The 24,252-nt window shown below is 52.7% G+C and overlaps 1 protein-coding gene and 1 pseudogene across 7 annotated transcripts in view; one reads left to right on the top strand and one right to left on the bottom strand.

Annotated features, from left to right (window-relative positions):
- The window catches only part of RIPOR3 (RIPOR family member 3), a 105,264-nt gene that overhangs the window by 26,718 nt on the left and 54,294 nt on the right, over positions 1 to 24,252 (bottom strand). For all 7 annotated transcript variants that reach the window (XM_050807441.1, XM_050807440.1, XM_050807438.1 and 4 more), the window contains 3 exons: positions 18,879 to 18,997; positions 7,433 to 7,579; positions 3,319 to 3,397 (listed from right to left, as the gene is read on the bottom strand). In XM_050807441.1, the coding sequence (XP_050663398.1) occupies positions 3,319 to 3,397; positions 7,433 to 7,579; positions 18,879 to 18,997 (345 nt within the window). The remainder of the gene's footprint in view (positions 1 to 3,318; positions 3,398 to 7,432; positions 7,580 to 18,878; positions 18,998 to 24,252) is intronic.
- Positions 7,740 to 8,494, top strand: LOC126929249 (60S ribosomal protein L36-like; annotated as a pseudogene).

Here is a 24,252-nt window from a genome sequence, read left to right as displayed (position 1 = left end):
GAGAGAAAAATATGGAAAGATCAATACAAAATTGTTCTCAAGGGTTAAACAGGGTGGGACACAGAAGATCGAATGGAGGAGGGCATCAATCAAGAGAGAAAGAAGGATTCAACCCCAAAAAGTCCCATGTATGTATTTATGTGAAATTGTACGTATACGATAAAGAAATAAAAATTCCATTTAAGCCAGGTAAAGTGGCTCACACCTGTAATCCTAGCACTTTGGGAGGCCAAGGCAGGAGGATCACTTGAGCCCAGGAGTTCAAGACCAGGCTGGGCAACATAGCAATACCCCATCTCTACAAAAAATGTAAAAATTAGCTGGGCATGGTGGCACACACCTGTAGTCCCAGCTACTCGAGAGGCTGAGGTAGGAGGATTGCTTGAGCCCAGGAGTTCAAGGTGATGGAGAGCTATGATTGTACCACTGCACTTCAGCCTGGGTGACAGAGTAAGACCTTATCTCTTTAAGAATAAATGAATGAATGAATGTATGAATAAATAAATAAATAAAATCTTTTTAAAATTAAGAATTAAAACTTCATTTAAGAAATAAAGAAATAGGACTGGCGCAGTGGCTCATGCCTATAATCCTAACATTTTGGGAGGCCGAGGTGAGTGGATCACCTGAGGTCAGGAGTTCGAGACCAGTCTGTCCCACACGGTGAAACCCCCTTTCTACTAAATAAAAAATACAAAAATTATCCTGGCATGATTGTGTGTGCCCGTAATCCTAGCTACTCGGGAGGCTGAGGCAGGAGAATCACTTGAGCCTGGGAGACAGAGGTTGCAGTGAACGGAGATCTTGACACTGCACTCTAGGCTGGGTGACAGAGCGAGACTCCATTCCGGAAAAAAAAAAAAAAAAAAAAAAATAAAAAGAGGAAAGATCCCAAGCCTTTGAAAAGAAGAGTGACTACCCAGCAACGTCTCGAAAACCAGTATCTGTTTTAAATGAGAACCAGCAGTGTCACAGGAGCAGGACCCAACATAGGCATCTTGCTATGTGGCTCCAGTGCGGTCACTGTGCCCCGGCCTCAGTGTGCCCATCTATGACATGGGAGCAGCTAAAACATACATGTATTTATACTCTTGCCTACTTTAGAGTTACTTCTAGAACAGAAAGAATGGGAAAGGAAGTCCACGGGGTGAGACTTGCTGCACCCGTGTGAGAAGAGGGGCAGGTGCTGGAGCTGGATGAGATCTTGGCAGCACCTCCTCCCACCATCTGCTGCTGGTCACCCGCCCAACTGTCCACCAAGGGTGAAGCATGCTAAGCTTGGCAGACCTTTCCCTCCCCAAGTCCCTGCCTGGCACACGCATGAGGCTGGGCCCTTACCTCTCCCACCCTGCCCACTCCAAGGCCCTCTCTGCTGGAGCCAGGATACAGAGAAAGCTGCTTGTTGGCTTATTTCATTCATTCATTCATTCATTGAAACAGAGTCTGGCTCTATCATCCAGGCTGGTGTGCAGTGGTGTGATCTCACCTCACTGCATCCTCCGCCTCCTGGGTTCAAGCTATTCTCCTGCCTCAGCCTCCCGAGTAGCTGCGACTATAGCTGCCCACCACCATGCCTGGCTAATTTTTGTATTTTTAGTACAGATGGGATTTCATCATGTTGGCCAGGCTGGCTTCAAACTCCTGATCTCAAGTGATCCACCTGCCTTGGCCTCCCAAAGATTACAGGCGTGAGCCACTGCGCTGAGCCGCTGGATGCTATTTTAGTAGAAAAACTCATCTCCCCTCCTCGATTTCCCAGTCCCTCAGTCAAGCTGGTGGCCTGCTCTGCATGTTGGCGCTTTGGAGGAGGGATTCTGGGAAACACTGGCTGGGAGGAGAATCCCACAGCAGCAAGGCCTCCTTGCTTTTGTTTCCAAATCTAATTCATTAAGGACATGTGGGGTTTTTGCAAGGCAGCAGTGGAGACTTCCCAGATAAAAGGAAGATCCTCCCACTGGAAGGATGAAGTCCCTGAGCAGTGGGATCCTAGCCATGTCACCAGATAAAATACAGGACACCTAATTAAAATTAAAATTTCCAATAAACAAGGAACAATTATTTTCACATAAGTATGTCCCAGAGATTCCATGGGATATACTTATACCTAAACAAATTTGTGATTTGTCTGAAAAACCAAAAGGGGAGGCCGGCACAGTGGCTCATGCCTGTAATCCCAGCACTTTGGGAGGCCGAGGCAGGCAAATCACCTGAGGTCAGGAGTTTGAGACCAGCCTGACCAATGTGGTGAAACCTTGTCTCTACTAAAAATGTGAAAAAACAGCTGGGTGTGGTGGTGGGTGCCTGTAATCCCAGCTACTCAGGAGGCTGAGGCAGGAGAATTGCTTGAACCTGGGAGGCAGAGGTTACAGTGAGCTGATACTGTGCCACTGCACTCCAGCCTGGGCAACAGAGTGAGACTCCGTCTCAAAAAAAAAAAAATTTTTTAATGAGGTATGCTATTTGTGAGTGTGTGTGTGTGTGTGTGTGTGTGTGTGTGTGTGTATGTGTGTTGCTAAGTCTGTCTCTGCTAAGAGAAAGGCAAAAACCAGAGCAGGTGAGCCTTGAGCAACACAGGGCCCAGGGCCAGCCTCAAAGACACTGCCTTGGCTGGACACGGGAGGACTGCTGGAGCCCAGGAGTTCAAGACCAGCCTAGGCAACATGATGAGACCCCGTATCTAAAAAAAATGTTAAAAATTAGCTGGGCATGGTGGTGCACGCCTGTAGTCTCAGTTACTTGGGAGGCTGAGGTAAAAGGAACGCTGGAGCCCAGGAGGTGGAGGTTGCAGTGAGCCGGGATTGTGACACTGGACTCCAGCCTGGGCAACAAAGGGAAATCCTGTCTCAAAAAAAAAAAAAAAAAAAGACGCTCCCCTGATGATGGCAGGAAACGCTGCCTGTCAGCTGCACACTGAAGGAACACGCGGGCTTCATCAAGGACAGCGGCAGGGGCCACTGTGACATACCCGAGATGTGACACCTGACCCACTTTCCTGGCATTACAGAAGCCATCTCAAGTCCAGGTCACCTGATGGCCAAGGTCTATAAAGTAGGACGACCTAAAAGAAATGCACCTCTATACTCTGCCCACCTTAGCGTTACTTCTAGAACTGAGAGAGAGTGTGACGTGGGCCTAAAACGTGTGAACTGCTCTATGTGCCAAAGTGAAGTTAACTCAGCACAACATAAAGAGGCTATTCCGTAAACCTCTAGTTCTGAGACAGAGTCACACCGTGACATAGGCTAGGGGGAACGTAGGTTCATCTTTTACTCCTGGCCGAGGCTATCTGGGTGGGAAGCAGGCAGGGAGGGGTCTCACCAGCCTGGAATTCCTCCTGGTGTCCTTGTGGCGTCCAGACAGGTGGTCCAGCTCAGCCTGCTGCACACACAGATACTCCCTGCAAGGAGAGCGAGGAAGAGTTTCAAATGGAAGAGGAACAAGAAAGGGAAAGGAAACAGGCCAAATGGACAGTGTCCCCGTGTGGAGAGCAGACACGGGGCTCAGCGGGGCTCAGAAGCAGGTAGGAAGCCCAGCCCCCTCACACTGGGGGCTGTGTGCCCAGCACCGTGCAAAATTGGTTATGGGGAAGTTCCTAGTGAATTCCCTCACCAGGCCCACAAGTAGGTCCTACTGTTATTTTGTGCATTTTATTTATTTATTTATTTATTTTTTGTTTGTTTATTTGAGACAAGGTCTCCCTCTCTTGCCCAGGCTGGAGTGCAGTGGTGTGATCACAGCTCACTGCAACTTCTACCTCCTGGGTTCAAGTGATTCTTGTATCTCAGTCTCTTGAGCAGCTGGGACTATGGGTGTGTGCCACCACACCTGGCTGATTTTTGTATTTTTAGTAGAGACGGGGTTTCACCATGTTGGCCAGGCTGGTCTCAAACTCCTTGACTTCAGATGATCCGTCTGCCTTGGCTTCCAAAAGGGCTGAGATTACTGGCATGAACTACTGCGCCCAGCCTAGTATATGTATTTTAAAGACAGACAAACCAACCCTCGAAGGCAGCAAGTACCCCAGCCCTGGTCACACAGCAGACAAGAGGCTGACCCAGGTCTGAAACCACACAGTGGCCTTCAGAGCCCAAAATCTTCACCCCCTCCCAAGCTGGGGCCCAGCTCATGGGGAGGCCATCATGGCACACCTCCCTCAAGGTCAAGGGTCTAGACCAGGTGCGGTGGCTCACGCCTGTAATCCCAGCACTTTGGGAGGCTGAGGTGGGCGATCACAAAGTCAGGAGATCGAGATCATCCTGGCTAACACGGTGAAACCCCATCTCTACTAAAAATACAAAAAAATTAGCTGGGTGTGGTGGCACACACCTGTAGTCCCAGCTACTCAGGAGGCTGAGGCAGGAAAACTGATTGAACCCAGGAGGCGAAGGTTGCAGTGAGCCTAGATGGCGCCACTGCACCCCACCCAGGCAACAGAGCAACTCTGTTCCAAAAAAAAAAAAAAAAGGAGGGGTCTAGATATGTGGGGGGCCAGGGCAGGGAGTCCCATCTTGCTGGATTTGCTGAGTCACCCCATGAAGGTCACTCACCCTCTCTGGGCTCTACTGACACCACCTCAAATATGGAAAAGAGAGCTTCTGCCAGGCTGCTACTCACTGAAGTGTTGAGCTTTCTGAGAAGAAGGGACTGCCTTGGCCCCAGACAAGTCTCAAACATGTGGTCCTTAAAGGACACAGAATCTGCCCTTCAGAAACATGCTCTACCCTCCATGCACATCCTAGCTCCAACTCTGCACAATCCCAGCTCGCTGCAACCTCCACCTCTACAGGGTTTTGCCATATTGCCATGCTGGTCTCGAACTCCTAGGCTCAAGGAATCCGCCTGCCTCAGCCTCCCAAAGTCCTGGGATTACAGGGTGGCCACCACTGTGCCCGAACAAGGATGTATATTTTGAAAACCATTTCATTCTAAGGTGGTTTCACTTTTTTTATTTTTTGAGTCTTGCTCTGTCGCCTAGGCTGGAGTGCAATGGTGTGATCTTGGCTCACCACAACTCCCACCTCCCGGGTTCAAGTGATTCTCCTGCCTCAGCCTCCTGAGTAGCTGGGATGACTGACATGCCCCATCATGCCCGGCTAATTTTGTATTTTTAGTAGAGACGGGGTTTTACCGTGTTGGCCATGCTGGTCTCAAACTCCTGAACTTGTGATCTGCCTGCCTTCGCCTCCCAAAGTGCTAGGATTATAGGCCCACCGCGCCCGGCCTGGTTTCAACTTTTAATTGACTCTGGTTCCTCTTTCAGGTGCCCCGTCTATAAATAAGAGATGTAGGGGCTGGGCGTGGTGGCTCAAGCCTGTAATCCCAGCACTTTGGGAAGCTGAGGCAGGTGGATCACAAGGTCAGGAGTTCAAGACCATCCTGGCCAATATGGTGAAACCCCATTCTACTAAAAATACAAAAAAAAATTAGCCAGGTGTGTTGGCAGATGCCTGTAGTCCCAGCTCCTTGGAAGACTGAGGCAGGAGAATAGCTTGAACCCAGGAGGCGGAGGTTGCGGTGAGCTGAGATCGTGCTACCGCACTCCAGTCTGGGTGACAGAGTGAGACTCTGTCTCAAAAAAAAAAAAAAAAGATGTAGGTAGGAGAGAATTTAGGGTCTAAGTACCACTGTATCTGGGGAAAATCACTCCGGGAAACCACTTTTTGGCCCACAAGGCCCCCTGTCATCTGGTCCCCATTGCCCGGTGACCTCATCCTCTTTCCTTTGGCTCTAACCACGCTGGCCTCCTTGCTGCGCCCCAGGGCCTTTGTGTATGTGGCTAGCCTGGCCTGGAATGTTCTTTTCCCATTATCCGCATGGCTCACTCCACCCCTTCAGGCGTGTGCTCCAATGTCACCTTCTCAGCAAGGCCTTCCCTTCCAATTGCCCAATTTAAAATGAACCCTCCCTGCCTCCGCCTTCTTACCCAGGCCTGTTTTCCTCTGTGGCCCTTAACACCATCTGATATTCTCTGTCCTTTTCTTTTCTGCATTGTGTATTGTCTGTCTCTTCCCCACTAGGAGTCAGCTCTGCAGTGGGTAGGGATTTTGTGTGTTTAGTTTACTTTTGTCCCCTGGCCTGGCACTCTGTAAGCCTCAATAAATATTTGTGGGCTGAGCATGGTGGCTTACGTCTGTAATCCCAGCACTTTGGGAGGCCAAGGCAGGCAGATCACTTGAGTCAGGAGTTCAAGACCAGCCTGGCCAACATGGCGAAACTCCGTCTCTACTAAAAATACAAAATATTGGCTGGGCACGGTGGCTCATGCCTGTAATCCCAGCATTCTGGGAGGCTGAGACGAACGGATCACCTGAGGTCAGGAGTTTGAGACCAGCCTAGCCAACATGGTGAAATCCTATCTCTACTAAAAATACAAAAAATTAGCCAGGCGTGGTGGCAGGCGCCTGTAATCCAGCTACTCGGTAGGCTGAGGCAGGAGCTACTCTCGGCCTCTGCTTTCTCATCTGTAAAATAAGGATCCTAGGCCAGGTATGGTGGCTCACGCTTGAACCCGGGAGACAGAGGTTGCAGTGAACCAAGATCATACCATTGCACTCCATCCGGGACAATAAGAGTGAAACTCCATCTCAAAAAAAAGGAAAAAAAAAAAAATATATATCTCTCTCTATATATATTAGCCTGGTGTGGTGGTGTGCACCTATACTCCCAGCTAGTCGGGAGGTTGAGGGAGGAGAATTGCTTGATCCCCAGGGGCAGAGGCTGCTGTGAGCTGAGATTGCACCATTGCACTTGAGCCTGGACAACAGAGCAAGACTCCATCTCAAAAAAAAATTTGTGGAGTGACTCATTCTTCCTGTGCGGGCCTCAGCCCAGCTCATCAGTCAGTCTCTGAGCAAGTCTGTCCTTCACTCAGACACCCACTGCCCTGACCTCCTGTGTGTGTGAGCTCACAGTTCAGGATCCCACTGCGGGGCCTTTGCCCGTGCTGTTGCCTCTGCCTACAACGCTTGTCCCCTAGAGGTGAGCATGGTGGCGCCTTTTCAGACCGTTTGTGTGTCAGACACTGTCAGCACCTCCTCGGTGACTGCCAGGATCATCCTGTCTGCTGAGGCCCTCGACACACCGTCTCTCTGTTACCCTTCTCCACTGCACTCAGCACAGGTGGAAGTTCCATGATGGACTGCATGATTGATTGCATTGCTTCTTGATTGATTGCATCAAATCTGCTCCTCTGCACTGCGTGCTCCACAAGACCAGAATCCTCCTGCCTTAGTCACTGCCAGGTTTCCAGTGCCCAAGAACTGGGCTGAGCATATGGCTGCACCATGACATACTTGTTGACTAAACAAATGACCAGGAACTTAACCTGTCACCTCCTGTAGACAAGACCCACCCACGCTTCCCCAGGAAGAGACAGAGAGAAGGCGAGGTAGAAGAATGCACTTCTTAGAAGCAGCACACAGCCCAGCCTTACTTGAGGCCTCTTTTCAATGCTTCGAAGATCTTCTTCACCTGCTGGGGCTTGGGGTCTGCACAGACCGACCCCTTTCGCAGCGTGCCGTACAACTTGGAGGATTTTGCAGGCATTCGCGATCTCACGGAGTTCCTGTTGATGGACTTTCTGTGAGAAGGGGTGGAGAGGAAGAGAAATCAGAGCCCGGTCCTGACAGCCCTCTCCAGGGGCAGGCACTTTGGAAATAGTGACCAGAGCCACAGGGAGTCAGGAGACCCGGCTCAGTCCCACCCCCATCACCACCAAGCAGTGTGGTCTCCAGAAAGTTATGGAGCCTCTCTGAGCCTCTGCTTTCTCATCTGTATAATAAGGATCTGGGGCTGGGCACGGTGGCTCATGCTTGTAATCCCAGCACTTTGGGAAGCTGAGGCAGGTGGATCACCTGAGATCAGGGGTTCAAGACCAGTCTGGCCAACGTGGCGAAACCCTGTCTCTACTAAAAATATAAAAATTAGCCAGGTGTGGTGGTACATGCCTGTAATCCCACTTACTCCAGAGGCTGAGGCACAAGAATCGCTTGAACCTGGGAGGCGGGAGGTTTCAGTGAGCCGAGATTGCACCACTGCACTCCAACCTGGGTGACAGAGTGAGACTCCATCTTAAAAAATAAATAAATAAAAATAAAAATAAAAATAAGGAGCCTGGATTTGAGGATTAAGAGTAATAAAGCCCTTCTGCCATGGCTGCCACTGGAGAGCAGCAGCCTTGGCTCTGCACTACCCTATAGCCATAGGCCTCAACAAGGACCACAAGGTGACCAAGAGCGTGAGCAAGCCCAGGCACAGCCACCACAGCAGGCGTCTGACCAAATACACTGAGTTTGTGTGGGACATGATCTGAGAGCTGTGTGGCTTTGCCCCATATGAGCGGGGCGCCATGGAGTTACTGAAGGTCTCCAAGGACAAACGGACCCTCAAGTTCATCAAGGAAAGGGTGGGGATGCACATCTGTACCAAGAAGAAGCGGAAGGAGCTGAGCAATGTTCTGGCTGCCATGAGGAAAGCCACTGCCAGGAAAGACTGAGCCCCATCCCCTGCCCTCTCCCAGAAATAAAGAACAGCTTGACAATAAAAAAAAAAAAAAAAAAGTAATAAAAGTCTGATATCAGAAATGAACTTACAGCAAGAAATACAATCAAGCAGCCCAAATGCCAATGCTCTCTGATCAGCATGCTCTGCCTGTGCAGGCAAAGCCGTGTAGGAGGCCAAGTCATAGTCCTGTGCTTTACCCACGGGGAGGCATCTGTTGGCTTTACCTGCCCAGCTTCCATCCCCTCCCTCCAGTAGTAGCACCTCAATTTTCCTCTGGGGAACCTCCCCAGCTTTGCTTTTTATACTTGTGGTTTGGGGGAAAGGTAGCCTGACCAATCAACATGCACACACACATTGCACACGCACACGTGCACACGAGCATTCTTCCACAAATCCACATCCCAGGCCTGCGCTAGTCAACATATTCTGCTCCCCTAGGCCAAGAAATATGGGGATCAAACCTGGCCAGTAGCCAGCCAGGAGTTCAGAATTCACAGAAGGGAGAAGGGTTTTTTCCCCTGGCATTGCTAACCTGGGGAACATACACCCGGGACTTCCAGCCTCCTCCATTTGCCACCATGTAGGGAAACTGGAGCCAACACAGAGAGGAACAAACAGAGTCAGGCCAAATCTCTATGACAGTAAGTTCCTGGATCCAGCTATGTCTAAAGCTGTACCTGCCCATGGGCTTTGCAGTTACATGAGCCAACTGACTCTTTTTTAGCTTAAGCCAGCTGGAGTTGGGAGTGTGGACTGGATGATCCTAAAATCTGCCTTTCAGTGGTGACGGCTGGGTCTCCCAACCTTTAGCGATGTAGCAGCATCTCAAGACTGATTACAGGAGTACGAGGCCAGGGCACCCTCATCACAGCACAGAGCTGGTTTCCCTGGCATCTAAGCCCGTTCTCAGGATCCCATAACTTATCCATGAGGCTTGAGGACCAGGCTGGTTGATGAAGCCTTTGCTCACCAACAGATGTGTTGAAGTCCGCTCTTAGCCCTCTAAAGCCATCGGCCAGGTGCCCTGGCACCAGGTATCACTTAATGACCACATTCTCACAAAAGAGACATGGCAGAAATGACTCTTAGAACTAACTTTGGCATCAGTTCTTTTTTTTTTTTTTTTTTTTTTTTGAGACGGAGTGTCGCTGTCACCCAGCCTAGAGTGCAATAGGTGCAATCTTGGCTCACTGCAACCTCCACCTCCCGGGTTCAAGCGATTCTCCTGCCTCAGCCGCCCAAGTAGCTGAGATTACAGGCATGCACCACCACACCTGGATAATTTTTGTATTTTTAGTAGAGACGGGGTTTCACCATGTTGTCCAGGCTGGTCTTGAACTCCTGACCTCAAATGATCCACCTGCCTCAGCCTCCCAAAGTACTGGGATTACAGGTGTGAGCCACCGCGCCTGGCTCGGCATCAGTTCTCACAGGGGACTACTGGCCCTTCTCTTCCAACTCCTCCTCTTCCCAGGAGCAGGAATAAGGGTATGCTGGAAGCAGCTTCAACCCACCCCAAAAGCTGACTGAGCAACAAAAGAGAAGGAACAGACCCTGAACAGCCTTGTGAAGCAGACCGCCCGCCACACACATGCCCTCATCCACCCACTGGCTCCGGACTGCAGAGAGAGAGAGGAATAACCAAGCTTAAGTAAGCACCTGCATTTTGGGGGTCCTTTTATCAAAACAACTTCATCTCTACACTAACACACCACCCAAGCCTCTGTCTTTTCATCGGTAAAATGGAACCACATAATACATCAGAGGGTGGTGCTGAGAATTCTATTAGATGCCACGCCCAAAATATGGCACAAAGGAGACCTTCGACATGCGAGCTATTGTCAGAATCGTCACATCCTATCTGTATTTTTCCCCTGGCTCACAGCTTAGAAAACATTAGGTGCGGGCTGGGTACTGTGGCTCACACCTGTAATCCCAGCACTTCGGGAGGCCAAGGCGGGTGGATCAACCGAGGTCTGGAGTTTGAGACCAGCCTGGCCAACCTGATGAAACCCCGTCTCTGCTAAACAAAACATTAGCTGGGCATGGTGGTGGACACCTGTAATCCCAGCTACTCGGGAGGCTGAGGCAGGAGAATCGCTTGGACCTGGGAGGCAGAGGTTGCAGTGAGCCGAGATCATGCCACCGCACTCCAGCCTGGGCAGCAAGAGCGAAACTCCGCCTAAAAAAAAAAAAAGAAAAAAGAAGAAAATATGGCCGGGCGCGGTGGCTCAAGCCTGTAATCCCAGCACTTTGGGAGGCCGAGACGGGCGGATCACGAGGTCAGGAGATCGAGACCATCCTGGCTAACACGGTGAAACCCCGTCTCCACTAAAAATACAAAAAAAAAAAAAAAAAAAATTAGCCGGGCGTGGTGGCGGCGCCTGTAGTCCCAGCTACTCGGGAGGCTGAGGCAGGAGAATGGCGGGAACCCGGGAGGCGGAGCTTGCAGTGAGCCGAGATCGCGCCACTGCACTCCAGCCTGGGCGACAGAGTGAGACTCCGCCTCAAAAAAAAAAAAAAAAAAAAAAAAAAAAAAGAAGAAAATATTAGGTACTTCGTAAATATTAAGCTCAGCTGAATGGAGGAAAATATAGCATCCCAAGAGGATTGGAGAACGGAGATCCTGGCCCCTGCAGGCAGAGTGGGACAACGAGTGCACCCCTGGGTGTTCCCAGCTGGGGACAGAGGGAGCAAGGGTGGAGAGGGGCACCTGTTGTGCTCTGGGAGCGGACAGCAAGGAGCAAGGTTTGACCCAAGCAGAAGTGGGAGTCTGCAGAGGGCCTGGACCCAGGGCCTCTCTAGCTTTGGAGACCCAGGATGTGTGAGAGGAGAAGAAGGGCAGCTCCCAAAGAAAGTCCAGCTTCCAACACCTTTACGATGACAAGTAATGACTGTAGAGCAGAGAAACTAAGCTCAGGCCAGGGCTACTGGGCCGCTGAACAGCTGATACCACAAGCCCAAGGGCCCCGGGAGCTTAGTGAGAACACATGAGCTTAAGTAACTGGGGCAACTGCAGCCGCCAGGAGCTCGCTAAGGGCTTTATAGAAATATCTCGACTTCCACAACCACCCTAGGAGACAGGTATTATAATATATATATATATATATATTATTTTTTTTTTTTTGAGACGAAATTTCGCTCTGTCAACAGGCTGGAGTGCAGTGGCATGATCTCTGCTCACTGCAACCTCCGCCTCCCAGGTTCAAGCGATTCTCCTGCCTCAGCCTCCCCAGTAGCTGGGATTAGAGGCATCTGCTACCACGCCCAGTAATTTTTGGTTTTTTTTTAAGTAGAGACGAAGTTTCACCTTGTTTGCCAGGCTGGTCTCGAACTCCTGACCTCAGGTGATCTGCCTGCCTTGGCCTCCCAAAGTACTGGGATTGCAGGCATTAGCCACCGCACCCGGCCATTTGTATATATTTAATGTTAATTGATGCTTTCCAAAGCCCAGAGGGGCTGTGCTCCCTCTTCCCCTTGCCCTCCCTGAGGCCCCATCACCCACCTTTTGAACCGGGCCCTCCGCAAGGTTGCCATCTCAAGGCCGGCAGAGATGGTCAGGGCTGCAGCCTCAGGGAAAGGCGGGTTTCTGACAGGTTAGAGACCCCGGCAGGCAGGCAGCAGGCAGTGGGGCAGGCAGTTTGGAGGTGGGGCTGCAGGAGCCCGCTCACTCCCAGCTCCCACCTCCAGTCCCCAGCAGGTGTGCACCCTTGGCCTAGCCCTGCTTCCGTCCACCTGGGGACCTTATACCCTCACTGCTGCAGCCATACCTGAATGCACCTGCTCCCGGGAAAGCTCTGAGCCCCGTGCTCCTTGTCTGAGGTTCAACAGGCACAGTGGCCACTCTGAGGGCCCGCCCACCCGGGGAAGGTGATGTGCGTGCAGCCTCCAGATGGCCAAATCAGGCTGCATGCCTGGCCCAGGTGTCACAGAAGCCGGGGCAGGGAGAGCCTCTGGGGCCGGATGTTTCACCAGGTCTGGGAGGACTCAGTAAATATTAAACAGCCCCTGGCATGCCAGACAAGCTTCCAGACGGGCACATGCAACCCGCCAGCCCCAGCCCTCATGTGAGGTTGCTACAGCAGTCCTTCTGCCTGTTGTGGTTGGCAGAGGCTTTGGTACTCGGCTGTTGCAAGTGCAGGCTCTGGAGGCAGACAGGGCTGGGCTCAAGTCCTGCACCTGCCCCCAGCCTCCAGGCAGGGCAATAATAGGACTGACTGCACAGGCTTCAGGTGAAGACTCCATGCAACAAGGACATGAGCCAACCATTTACCCAGGTGCCTGGCGGTGTTGGCCGCTCGGTGATGATGACAGGCATGCACTCGGCACTTGCCAAGTTCAAGCTCTGCTCTCAGCGCTTTTGTTTTTGTTTTTTAACTGAGACGAGGTCTTGCTCTGTCTTCCAGGCTGGAATGCAGTGGCGTGATCTCGGCTCACTGCAGCCTCCGCCTCCTGGGCTCAAGTGAGCCTCTCGCCTCAGCCTCCTGAGTAGCTGTGACCACACGCATGCACCATTGCACTCAGCTAATTTTTCGTATTTTTGGTGGAGATGGGGTTTCACCATGTTGCCCAGGCTGGTCTTGAATTCCTGAGCTCAAGTGATCCGCCCGCCTTGGCCTCCCAAAATGCTGGGATTGCAGGTGTGAGCCACCGCGCCCACCTGGCCTGCTCTTGGTGCTTTACCTGTATGGACCCATTCCTCCTGACAGACTTTGAGGTCAGGCCCCCTGGTACAGTCCAGGAGACAGAACTTGTATCACTTGCCTCTGGCTCCAGAGTCTGTGTGCTTGACAGCATCACAGGCAGGGCTGGATATGAGCCGCCTCTTTCTCCAGCCTCCTCTCCTTGTAAATTCATGGCTGTTATTTCGTTTTCACACCCACACTCCTTAGCATCCCAACAGAGGAATTCCCAAGCTGAGGAGGATGTCCCAGTGGCTCCTGGCTCAGGGAGTACCTGCCTGACCGCCTGGGGGAGGGAGACCTGGCTGAGGAGGGGCAGGAAAGGGGGAAGGGCAGCCATGCCTGTCAACTGGGGCAGAATGGGACAGTGTCAGGGCCTGGCCCTCTCCTGCTTCATCCTCTCTGTTTATCCTCTTATCTCTCTATCCTCCCACCCCCCAGGTCCAGCTCTTGGGAAATGGCCTTATTATGTCAATCATTCACATCTTAGTATAAAATTTCCCCACCAGGTTACTTCCCCAAGTGAGCCATCTGACTGTGGAATAAAAAGCCCTGTCTATAGTGAAACGGGTTTCGAGGTGCCGGGTGGGGGTCCAGGTGGGGGTGGGCACAGAGGGGCATCAGCCCACCCTCTCCACGCAGAGCCCCACCCTCCTGCCAGGTTGTCTGCCTGGACAGTGTGGCTGCACTTCCGCCTGCTCGGGTTACCGGGGAACAAGGCCAGAAGGTGGGGCCTGAAACCCAATCATGCTCCAGTCCTGGCTCCAAGGGTCCAGACCCCAGGGAGCTCGACGGAGATAGGAAGTTAAAAATAGATGCACCGCTTCCCCGTTGGCGTGGGCAGCTTCTTCCTTGCCCTCACACAAGGGGGCCACAGAGGCTGAGGCCAGGTGGGGACTGCCCAGGGACCTCTGAACCAGCCCAGGCCCAGCATCCTCTGGAATCCCTGACAATCAGGTGGGGGACAGGAGGGGTCCGGGATACTTAGAGCCATCAGGGCTGTCTTTCCTATACTAGGACTTAGACACCATGGGACCCTTGCTGACAGCCAGCGAGCCCTGGTGTCAAGGCGATGGATCACCTTTGTCCTCCTTCCTCCCAAAGAGCTGATCCCAGGCATCCAGGATGGGGCCAACAAGAGGCAGGGGCCCACCATGGGGGCACTCTCTGGGCAGAGCTCCCCTCTAGGGCCTGAGGGGGCATGTCCCATGGATGCAGGACATTCAGAGGCCCCCACAGGCCTGGCAGGAGGAGAGCTGCAGGCAGGGCCAGTTGTGAAATTTGTGGAGTCTAGTGCGAAATAAAAATGCAAGGCTCTTTATTCAAAATTTATTAAGAATTTTGGGCTGGGTGCAGTGGCTCATGCCTGTAATCCCAGCACTTTGGGAGGCCAAGGAAGGTGGATCACCTGAAGTCAGGAGTTCGAGACCAGCCTGGCCAACATGGTGAAACCCCGTCTCTACTAAAAATACAAAATTAGCCGGGTGTGGTGGCATATGCCTGTGATCCCAGCTACTCGGGAGGCTGAGGCAGGAGAATCACTTGAACCCAGGAAGTGGAGGTTGCAGAGGGCTGAGATTGCACCATTGCACTCCAGCCTGGGCAACAAAAGCAAAACTCTGTTTCAAAAAAAAAAAAATTGGCCGGGTGCGGTGGCTCAAGCTTGTAATCCCAGCACTTTGGGAGGCCGAGACGGGTGGATCACGAGGTCGGGAGATCAAGACTATCCTGGCTAACACGGTGAAACCCTGTCTCTACTAAAAAATACAAAAAACTAGCCGGGCGAGGTGGCGGGCGCCTGTAGTCCCAGCTACTCAGGAGGCTGAGGCAGGAGAATGGCGTGAACCCGGGAGGCGGAGCTTGCAGTGAGCTGAGATCCGGCCACTGCACTCCAGCCTGGGCGACAGAGCGAGATTCCGTCTCAAAAAAAAAAAAAAAAAAAATTAGCCGGTGTGGTGGCCCACGCCTGTAGTCCCAGCTACTCAGGAGGCTGAGGCAGTAGAATCGCTTGAACCTGGGAGGTGGAGGTTGCAGTGAGCCTAGATTGCACCACTGCATGCCTGGGCGACAGAGCAAGACTGTCTCAAAAAAAAAAAAAAAAAAAAATTTATTAAGAATTTCTACTTGGGGCCGGGCACAGTGGCTGACACCTGTAATCCCAGCACTTTGAGAGGCTGAGGTGGGCGGATCACCTGAGGTCAGGAGTTCCAGACCAGACTAGCCAACATGGTGAAACCTAGTCTCTACTAAAAATACAAAAATTAGGCCAGGCGTGGTGGCTCACGTCTATAATCCCAGCACTTTGGGAGGCCGAGACGGGCGGATCACGAGGTCGGGAGATCAAGACTATCCTGGCTAACACGGTGAAACCCTGTCTCTACTAAAAAATACAAAAAACTAGCCGGGCGAGGTGGCGGGCGCCTGTAGTCCCAGCTACTCAGGAGGCTGAGGCAGGAGAATGGCGTGAACCTGGAAGGCGGAGCTTGCAGTGAGCTGAGATCCGGCCACTGCACTCCAGCCTGGGTGACAGAGAGACTCCGTCTCAAAAAAAAAAAAAAAAAAATTAGCCGGTGTGGTGGCCCACGCCTGTAGTCCCAGCTACTCAGGAGGCTGAGGCAGGAGAATCGCTTGAACCTGGGAGGTGGAGGTTGCAGTGAGCCTAGATTGCACCACTGCATGCCTGGGCGACAGAGCAAGACTGTCTCAAAAAAAAAAAAAAAAAAAAAAAAAAAAAATTTATTAAGAATTTCTACTTGGGGCCGGGCACAGTGGCTGACACCTGTAATCCCAGCACTTTGAGAGGCTGAGGTGGGCGGATCACCTGAGGTCAGTAGTTCCAGACCAGACTAGCCAACATGGTGAAACCTAGTCTCTACTAAAAATACAAAAATTAGGCCAGGCGTGGTGGCTCACGTCTATAATCCCAGCATTTTGGGAGGCCAAGGCAGGTGGATCACCTGAGGTCAGGAGTTCAAGACCAGCCTGACCAATACGGTAGAAGCCTGTCTCTGCGTGCACCTGTAATCCCAGCTACTCAGGAGTCTGAGACAGGAGAATTGCTTGAACCCAGGAGGCGGAGGTTGTAGTGAGCCGAGATCATGCCACTGCACTCCAGCCTGGGCAACAGAGCGGGACTCTGTCTCAAAAGAAAAAAAAATACAAAAATTAGCCAGGCATGGTGGTGTGTAGTCCTCCAGCTACTCAGGAGGCTGAGGCAGGAGAATCACTTGAACCTGGGAGGCAGAGGTTGCAGTGAGCCAAGATTGCGCCATTGCACTCCAGCCTGGGCGACAGAGAGAAACTATCTCAAGAAAAAAAAAAAAAAAAAATTTGAGAGACTGGGGTGGGAGGATCGCTTGAATCAAGAAGGTCAAGGCTGTAGCGAATTGCACCACTGCACTACAACCTGGGCGACAGAGTGAGACCCACAAAAAAAACTTTCTAGAGCACAACGGCAGAGCATTCAATTACCGTACAGAGCGCAGGCTGCCTGCTCTTGAAGCTGCCCTTGGCTACAGGGTCTGCAGACCCTACCCCTCCTTCCAGACCACACAGGGGTCCCTATAGTGCTTCAGTGGACCAGCCTCACTCTGGGGCACACAGCTTGGAGAGGGTCAGCTGGGCTGGATGGCCCCCTAGCCAGGTAATCTGCACAGCTGACCTTCCCAGCCTTGATTACAGACCCCTACAAGAAAGTGAGGGCCTCTGATAAAGCCCAGAACAGGGCCTGAGTAGGTGCTCCATGAATATCTGCTGCGTGAACCGGGATTCCTAAGGTGCTTTCAGCTGGGACACTCCAGTATCTTAACCCTGGGGTCCTGGCACCCATGGGAAGGGAGGCCCCAGGGAAAGGTTAGTGAGCTGGGTGGGCTGACCTCGGCAGGGTGGAGGTGAGGTCCTATCCCAGCAGCAAACGCCCCTGGGAAACAGCTTAGGGAGCACACACAGGAGGGACCTGGCCTGGTCTGGGGATCGAGGGTCCTCCCCCAGGACCTAGCAGTAAGTCAATGCCTGCAGGTGATTCAGCAGGAACTGGAGGAGTGGGGCGGGAACTGCAGGAGGAGGGCACTTGTGTGCTGAGGCCCTGAGGCTGGGAGGGGAGAGAGGCAAGCTGCTGGGACCAGGTCCCAGGGGCCTCTAGGCCAGGAGGGCACTGGGTTTATTCTAAGCAGTATGGGAATCTGCAGGGTTTCAAGTCGGGGAAGAGCATGGTGGGATTTGGTTGTTGACTGACTCACTGACCTACTGGGTTCTGCACTCTGCTCTGGCTGGGGACCCCCACCCGTCCACCCCACTGGCTCAGACAGAGGTTTGGCCCCCTCAGGATATTGGAAAACTGCCCCAGTCCCCAGTCCTGCCCACTCGTAAACGGTTCCCTGAGGGCTTGCACAGTGCCTGGCATGAGGCCCTGGAGCCAGGGGGCAGCAGGCCTGAGCTTATCAGGCTGTGGCCTCCGGGAGCAGAAACAACCTTCCGCCTAGGGACTTAGTACCTAAAGCGGGAGGTGACACAGGACGGGGCAGCAGGCAGGGCCTGGTCCAGCCAGCAACCCCGGGAACTCGGCCACAGGGTCAGTGCTGCCCCCCAGGCCCATCTGTGCCAAGCCTGCTCCCTCATCTGATAACCCCCCACGGCACCGGCCACGTTGGTTGCTGGCCCTGCCTCCCTCGTGGTTCCTTCCCGACAGCCCCAGGAACAGGGCGCACCCACAATTCCCACTGTTCAGATGAAGACAACAAGGCTGGTGAGGTGAGGTCACTTGCCCCAGGTCACAGAGCCAGAAGAGGTGGCCCCATTGCCTAGTCTTTCAGACAGGAAGAACATTCCTTCCCAACCCCGCCCTTAGGAGACGCAACCCTGCGCCAGTTTTGCTCTGTGACCTTGGGTCAGTGGCTCCACCTATCTGAGCCTCTAGTTTCTTGGTTTTTCTTTTTTGGTGTTTTTGTGGGTTTTTTTGAGATGGCATCTTGCTCTGTCACCCAGGCTGGAGTGCGGTGGTGCGATCTCGGTTCACTGCAACCTCCGCCTCCCAGGTTCAAGTGATCCTCCCACCTCAGCTTTCCAAGTAGCTGGGATTACAGGCACGTGCCACCACACCCAACTAATTTTTGCATTTTTAGTAGAAACGGGGCTTCACCATATTGGCCAGGGTGGTCTCAAACTTCTGACCTCAAGTGATCCGCCCGCCTCGGACTCCCAAAGTGCCGGGGTTATAGGCATAAGCCACCGCACCCAACCTGATTTTTTGGTTTTTCAAAAAAATGTTTGTAGAGATGGGGTTGTGCTATGTTCCCCAGGCTGGTCTCAAGTTCCTGAGCTCAAGTGATCCTCCTGCCTCCGCCTCCCAAAGTGCTGGGATTATAGGCGTGAGTCACTGTGCCTAGCCAGAGCCTCAGTTTTTTTTTTATCTGCCAAGTGGACCTGCTAAGCTCATGCAGATCAACTTCTGGAGCATTTGAAATGATAACCATTCAGGTCTCAAGGAAATGATAGGTTTATCCCAACACCAAGATACTCTCTTTCTCTCAATCTCTCTCTCTTTCTCTCTCTCTCTCTCTCAATCTCTCTCTCTCTCTGCAAGCCAGCCTGAGAGTGAGCCTTCGGGTCTCTGGCAGCAGGAGGAGGATGTCCCTGCCCTTGCCCATTAACAAGCCCCGCCCCTGCACCCCGACACAGGACACGGGCGGAACTTACACAATCCTCCGGCTCTGTGCGCTGCTGAAGCCTGCGAAGGAGGCGCTCCGGCCCACGAGCCCCACAGCCCCTGTGTCCCCAGGGGACAGGAACCGCAACCTCACTGACATGGCGGTCACCTGCAAGGAGAGGACAGGAGAGTCAGCCTGGCACCATCATCCGGCGAGTGCTGTCCGCAGGTCAGCCACCTTCTACCACCACCTACAGACCTCATGATGGCCCCAGAGTGTTGTGGGGGCTGGTACTGTGCCCGGCTTACAGGTCAGCAAGCTGAGGTCCCATAAGGGTAGGGGACCTGATGGGGGACAGTGATGGGAACAGAATTCGAACCCAGGTGTCTGTACTCTGCACTCTGTGCTCAGGTACCCTAATGCCAGGCAATGCTGCCTCCCAGAGCAGGAGGACGGCACCTCCTGAACACAGCCCTCTCACCCCCACAGACACTCCTCTCCCTCCTCCAGCCCTCCCTGAGCACCTAACACAGGTGAACTCTGCAAGGCAGGCCAAGTCCCCCCATCCTCAAGGGCCGAACAGTCATGATACAGAGTCTGTGTTGGAGTGATGGGGGTCCCCAGAGGGCATCTGACCCAGCTGTGAAGAGGCGCCCAAGAGCTGAGGAGGAAGGCTGGGGTGGGGTGAAGGGGAAGGGTGTCCAAGGCCGAGGGAACAGCCTGAGCAAAGGCCAGGATGCATGAGGGGCCTTGGTGTCATCCAGAAGCAGCAAGAAGCTCAGGGGGCTAAAGATGAGGTCAGAGAGGCCGGCAGGGCTCGGGTCCCGAGGGGCCTTGGTAGCCCCAAGGAGGGGCTTGGCCTTACAATGGGGCAAGGGTGACTGGGAGCCATGGGAGGGCTTTGAGAAGCGGGTGGAAAAGCCCAATTCACAGGAAGCCAAGCTGCTGGCGTCAAAGCTGCTTCCACCCCGATCCATTGCCCCGGCTCCAACCCGCCCTGCAATGGGGTCAACCCCGAGCCCTGGCCATCTTCTCTTTTTGCCAAACCATCTCTAGATTGGGAAAATGCCACCCTATCCCTTGGGAATGTAGGTCAGCATCTTCTAGCACGGGCAACTGGAAAGTTCTCCTTCATATCTAACCTAAATCTCAGCTGCTATGGTTTCATACTTTGCTCCTTTGCCAGGGTGGTGTCAATCCAAGGATTCCAGGGACCCCACTGCCCAGACAAAACCTATGAAAAAGCTCCAGTCCACCTAGGCCCTCATCTTCCTGCACGATGAGACCCCCATGTTCCAACATCTCTTTCCCCCAGGGGCCAAGTCCACCCTGCCACACCTCTGCTCACTTGGGGGCCTCTGCCTGGAAAAACTTCCTCTATCGAGCCACATCTGCGCAGCATCTACTAGTGCATCTCCTGGCAGATCTGTGCAGCCTCCACAGGCTTCCTCCCATATATCCCCCACCCCACAGCCCCACATGTGCTGTACACAGGAAAGCTTGGCAACAAAGAAAGTGGATCTGGGTTCAAATCCCAGCTGTGCCACTCAGGCTCTGGGCCTCAGTGATCACAACAGTAAAATGGGAATTCAGAAAGGACCTCCCATGGAGACTGCTGGAAGGACCAAGGAGAGCACGTCCTGAGAGCCCACAGTGTGCAAGAGACACGTCAGAAGGGCTGGCTCTCTCTGTGCAATTGGCTAAGACCCCAGCCCTGCGGGCGAGCCAGGTGAGCCAGATGAGCCAAGTGACTCAGGGAGAGCCAAGTGAGAAGTGAGCGGCTTCTAGCCCTGATGGAGGAAGGTAGCAAGCATTTGCTGACCACTCGCTGTGTGGCAAGCCTGGTGCCCCATGAGTGGCTACGAATCCATGAACAGCTATGAACCCATGACTAGCAGCGTTGTGTACAGATGGGGAAGTTGAGGCATCATTCATCAAATGCTCATTACTCATTACTAAGCTGGCCCTGCACTAAATGCTTTATGTAAATTATGAAATCCACACAACCCTCTTAAGAGCAGGAGCTTTTGATGACCTAATTCCATAGATGAGGAAACTGAGGCTCAGAGAAGTGATGAGACTAGCCCAGGGGCCCCAGCAGGGCACCTGAGCACTGGGTTTAGAACCCGAGGATGCCCGATGTCAGAGCTTGTCTTACCTGTGGTCAGGAGTGCCTTGCACTGGGGCCTTGCAACTGCCCCCCCATAAAGAGATCCCCCACAGTCCCCTCCTGTGCTGTGCTGTGCTGAGCCAGCTTGTACCAGCTCACAAGAGTCAACTGGGCCAGGCACAGTGGCTCACACCTGTAATCCTAGCACTTTGGGAGGCCAAAGCAAGCAGATTTCCTGTGCTCAGGAGTTCAAGACCAGCCTGGGCTACATGGTGAAACTTCGTCTACTAAAATACAAAAAATTAGCTGGGGGTGGTGGCAGGCACCTGTAGTCCCAGCTACTCAGGAGACTGAGGCAGGAGAATCGCTTGAACTTGGGAGGTGGAGGTTGCAGTGAGCTGAGGTCATGCCACTGCACTCCAGCCTGGGTAACAGAACAAGACTCTAACTCAAAAAACAAAACAAACAAACAAACAAAAAACAAAAAAGAGTCCACTGTTAAATGTTCAGGAATTTTGTGAGCCTGTTGACATCATGTTGGTGGTTTGAAATCAGCCACAGTAAGAGTATTTACACCACAGAAAGTGGCAAGTTCTACAAGTTAGAGTTTCTGTCTGCTGCTTGTTAAACATTTAGGAGCTCCTCACTGCTATTGCCCCTATCAGCACCTATGCAGGGCCTGAGAAGCTGCTCAAACTGCTTGATCCCTCCAGCCAAGCCAGGCAAGAGAATAAGGACGGAGTAGGGAGCGATTCCCCAAGGTGTGTAGTTGGGACGTGCTCTGGAGTCAGCCTGAGGACTGGAGCTGAAAGGGGTCCCCCCAGCCCTTCCCTCTGGACCTCCCCATCAGAGGCCTTCTGGGCCATTCCTGGAGCTTCACCTCAGTCACTCCACTTCAAGGTCAGAAAGAAGGACAATTGCTAAGCAGTTCCTCCCCATGCAATGCTCAAAACAAGCCCCAGGTCCTTCTGCTCAGTGAGAGAGAGGAGGACAAAGGAGGGAAACTAAGGCTCGGAGCAGACCTGCAGAACCTGACAGCAGATTCATCACTCACAGCACTATGAGGTTCAGTGGCCCCATTTTTCTTATGAGGAAAGAAAGGCTCTGAGAGGTGAGAGGCAACTCAGGGACACACATATTTCTTTCTTTATTTCCTTTTCTTTCTTTCTTTCTTTTTTTTTTTCAGACAGGGTCTGGCTCTGTTGCCCAGACTGGAGTGCACTGGCATGATCTCAGCTCACTGCAACCTCCACCTGCTGGGCTCAAGCCATCCTCCCACGTCAGTCTTTCAAGTAGCTGGGACTACAGGCACACCACACCCAGCTAATTTTTGTATTTATTGTAGAGACAGTTTCGCCATGTTGTCCAGGCTGTTCTTGAACTCCTGAGCTCAAGCGATCCACCCACCTCAACTCCCCAAAGTGCTGGGATTATAGCCATGAGCCACCATGCCTGACCAGGACACACATTTTTCAAACTGAAGTCTGGCTCTTCCTTCTTCCACGTGCCATCGCCACATGGATTGGCTTCCTGGCTAAACCCTCCTCATCTTTCAGCCCACGTGTCCCCTCCCCCAGGAAGCCTTCCTGGACACCTCCCCACTCCTAGCTGTGTCTGGTGTTTCCTCTGGACGCCCCTGACTTCCTCTGTTAGAGTGGACTGTGAATGGTGACTTGTCTATCTCCCCATCCTAGACAGGGAGCTCCCTGTGGGCAGGGAGCAGGTGCATGGAAGATTGACAACACATCTTTATTGAACCAGAAAACAATGAAGGAAAGGTTGACGCTGCTTCCCCTACTTCACCAGGCTGTGCAACCCGAGAGGAGGGTGCTGGAATAGTAACAGTAATAATAATAATAATAACCACTATGTGCTGGACTCTAAGGCAAAGATGAACAAATGTTTTCTGTAAAAAGCCAGACAGAAAGGCTGGGCGCAGTGGCTCACACCTTTAATCCCAGTACTTTGGGAGGCTGAGGTGGGTGGATCACCTGAGGTCAAGAATTCGAGATCAGCCTGGCCAACATGGTGAAACTCTACTAAAAACACAAAAACTAGCTGTGCGTGGTGGCACACGCCTGTAGTCCCAGCTACTCTGGAGGCTGAGGCAGGAGAATCGCTTGAATCCGGGAGACAGAGGTTGCAGTGAGCCAAGATAAAGCTACTGCACTCCAGCCTGGACAACAGAGCAAGACTCCATCTCAAAAACAAACAAATAAAAAGCCACATAGTACATATTTTTGGTTTTTCAGGCCATACAGTTTTTGTCACAACTACTCAGTTCTAGCATTTTAGAGCAAAACCAGCTGCAGACATTATGTAAATGAATTATGCCATGGCTGTGTTTCAGTAAAACTTTATTTACAAAAGCTGCAGCAGCTGTTGAGGATGATGGGTGGCCCTGCCTCTGACCCTTGGGTAGCTAGCACTGCTTGCTACCTGCTCTAAGGACTTAAAATTGTCATTTCATTCTCCAACACCATATGAGACAAGTACTATTATTATCCCCCATTTTGCAGATAAGGAAACCGAGGCTCATGCCAGGCATGGCGACTCATGCCTGTAATTCCAGCACTTTGAGAGGCTGAGGTGGGCGGATCACTGGAGCCCCGGAGTTCCAGACCAGCCTGGGTCTCCTAATGAGAGCTGGTCCCTACAAAAAATACAAAAATTACCCAGGTGTGGTGGCGTGCACCTGTAGTCCCAGCTACTACTGGAGGCTGAGGTGGGAGGATCACTGGAGACTTCCCGGCAAGTCGAGGCTGCAGTGAGCTGAGACTGCACCACTGCACTCCAGCCTGGCTGACAGAGTGAGACCCTGTCTCAAAAGAAAGAAAGGAAGGAAGAAAAGAAGGAAAAGAAAAAGGAAAGGAAGAAAAGAAGGAAACCGAGGCTCAGAGAGGACAGAAATGAGTCCTCCGAGGTCACACAGGTAGGAAGTGCCAGAGCTGGAAGTGGACCTGGGCGCGTGGACTCCAAAGCCTGGCCTCAGGACTAGGCTGCGCTTGCTCCCGGAGCTCTGCTGAGGACACGCCCCGCTCCCAGGAGCCAGACCTCCTCCAGGAGGGAAGAGGCCCCAGGATGGAAATAGGATTGGGAGGGAGACCTGCCAAGCTAGAAAGGTAGCCCTGGATGGTGGCCGAGAAAAATCAAGCCCAACCTCTATTGGCTTCAGGGTGTTGCAGCCCCAGCCCCTGTGGGCCCCTTGGGGCCGGCGGACAGTGACGGTTCCCAGGCAGCTCAGCTGCGCCCCCTCCCGGCTGGGCCTAGTGGGACTGATCCATGACGTTGACCTGGAGTCCAGCCAAGCTGT

The sequence above is a fragment of the Macaca thibetana genome, chromosome 10, assembly GCF_024542745.1.
Source record: "Macaca thibetana thibetana isolate TM-01 chromosome 10, ASM2454274v1, whole genome shotgun sequence".
NCBI lineage: Eukaryota > Metazoa > Chordata > Mammalia > Primates > Cercopithecidae > Macaca > Macaca thibetana.
Note: the sequence above shows the minus strand (reverse complement) of the source record. Positions and strands in the feature narration are given on the sequence as shown.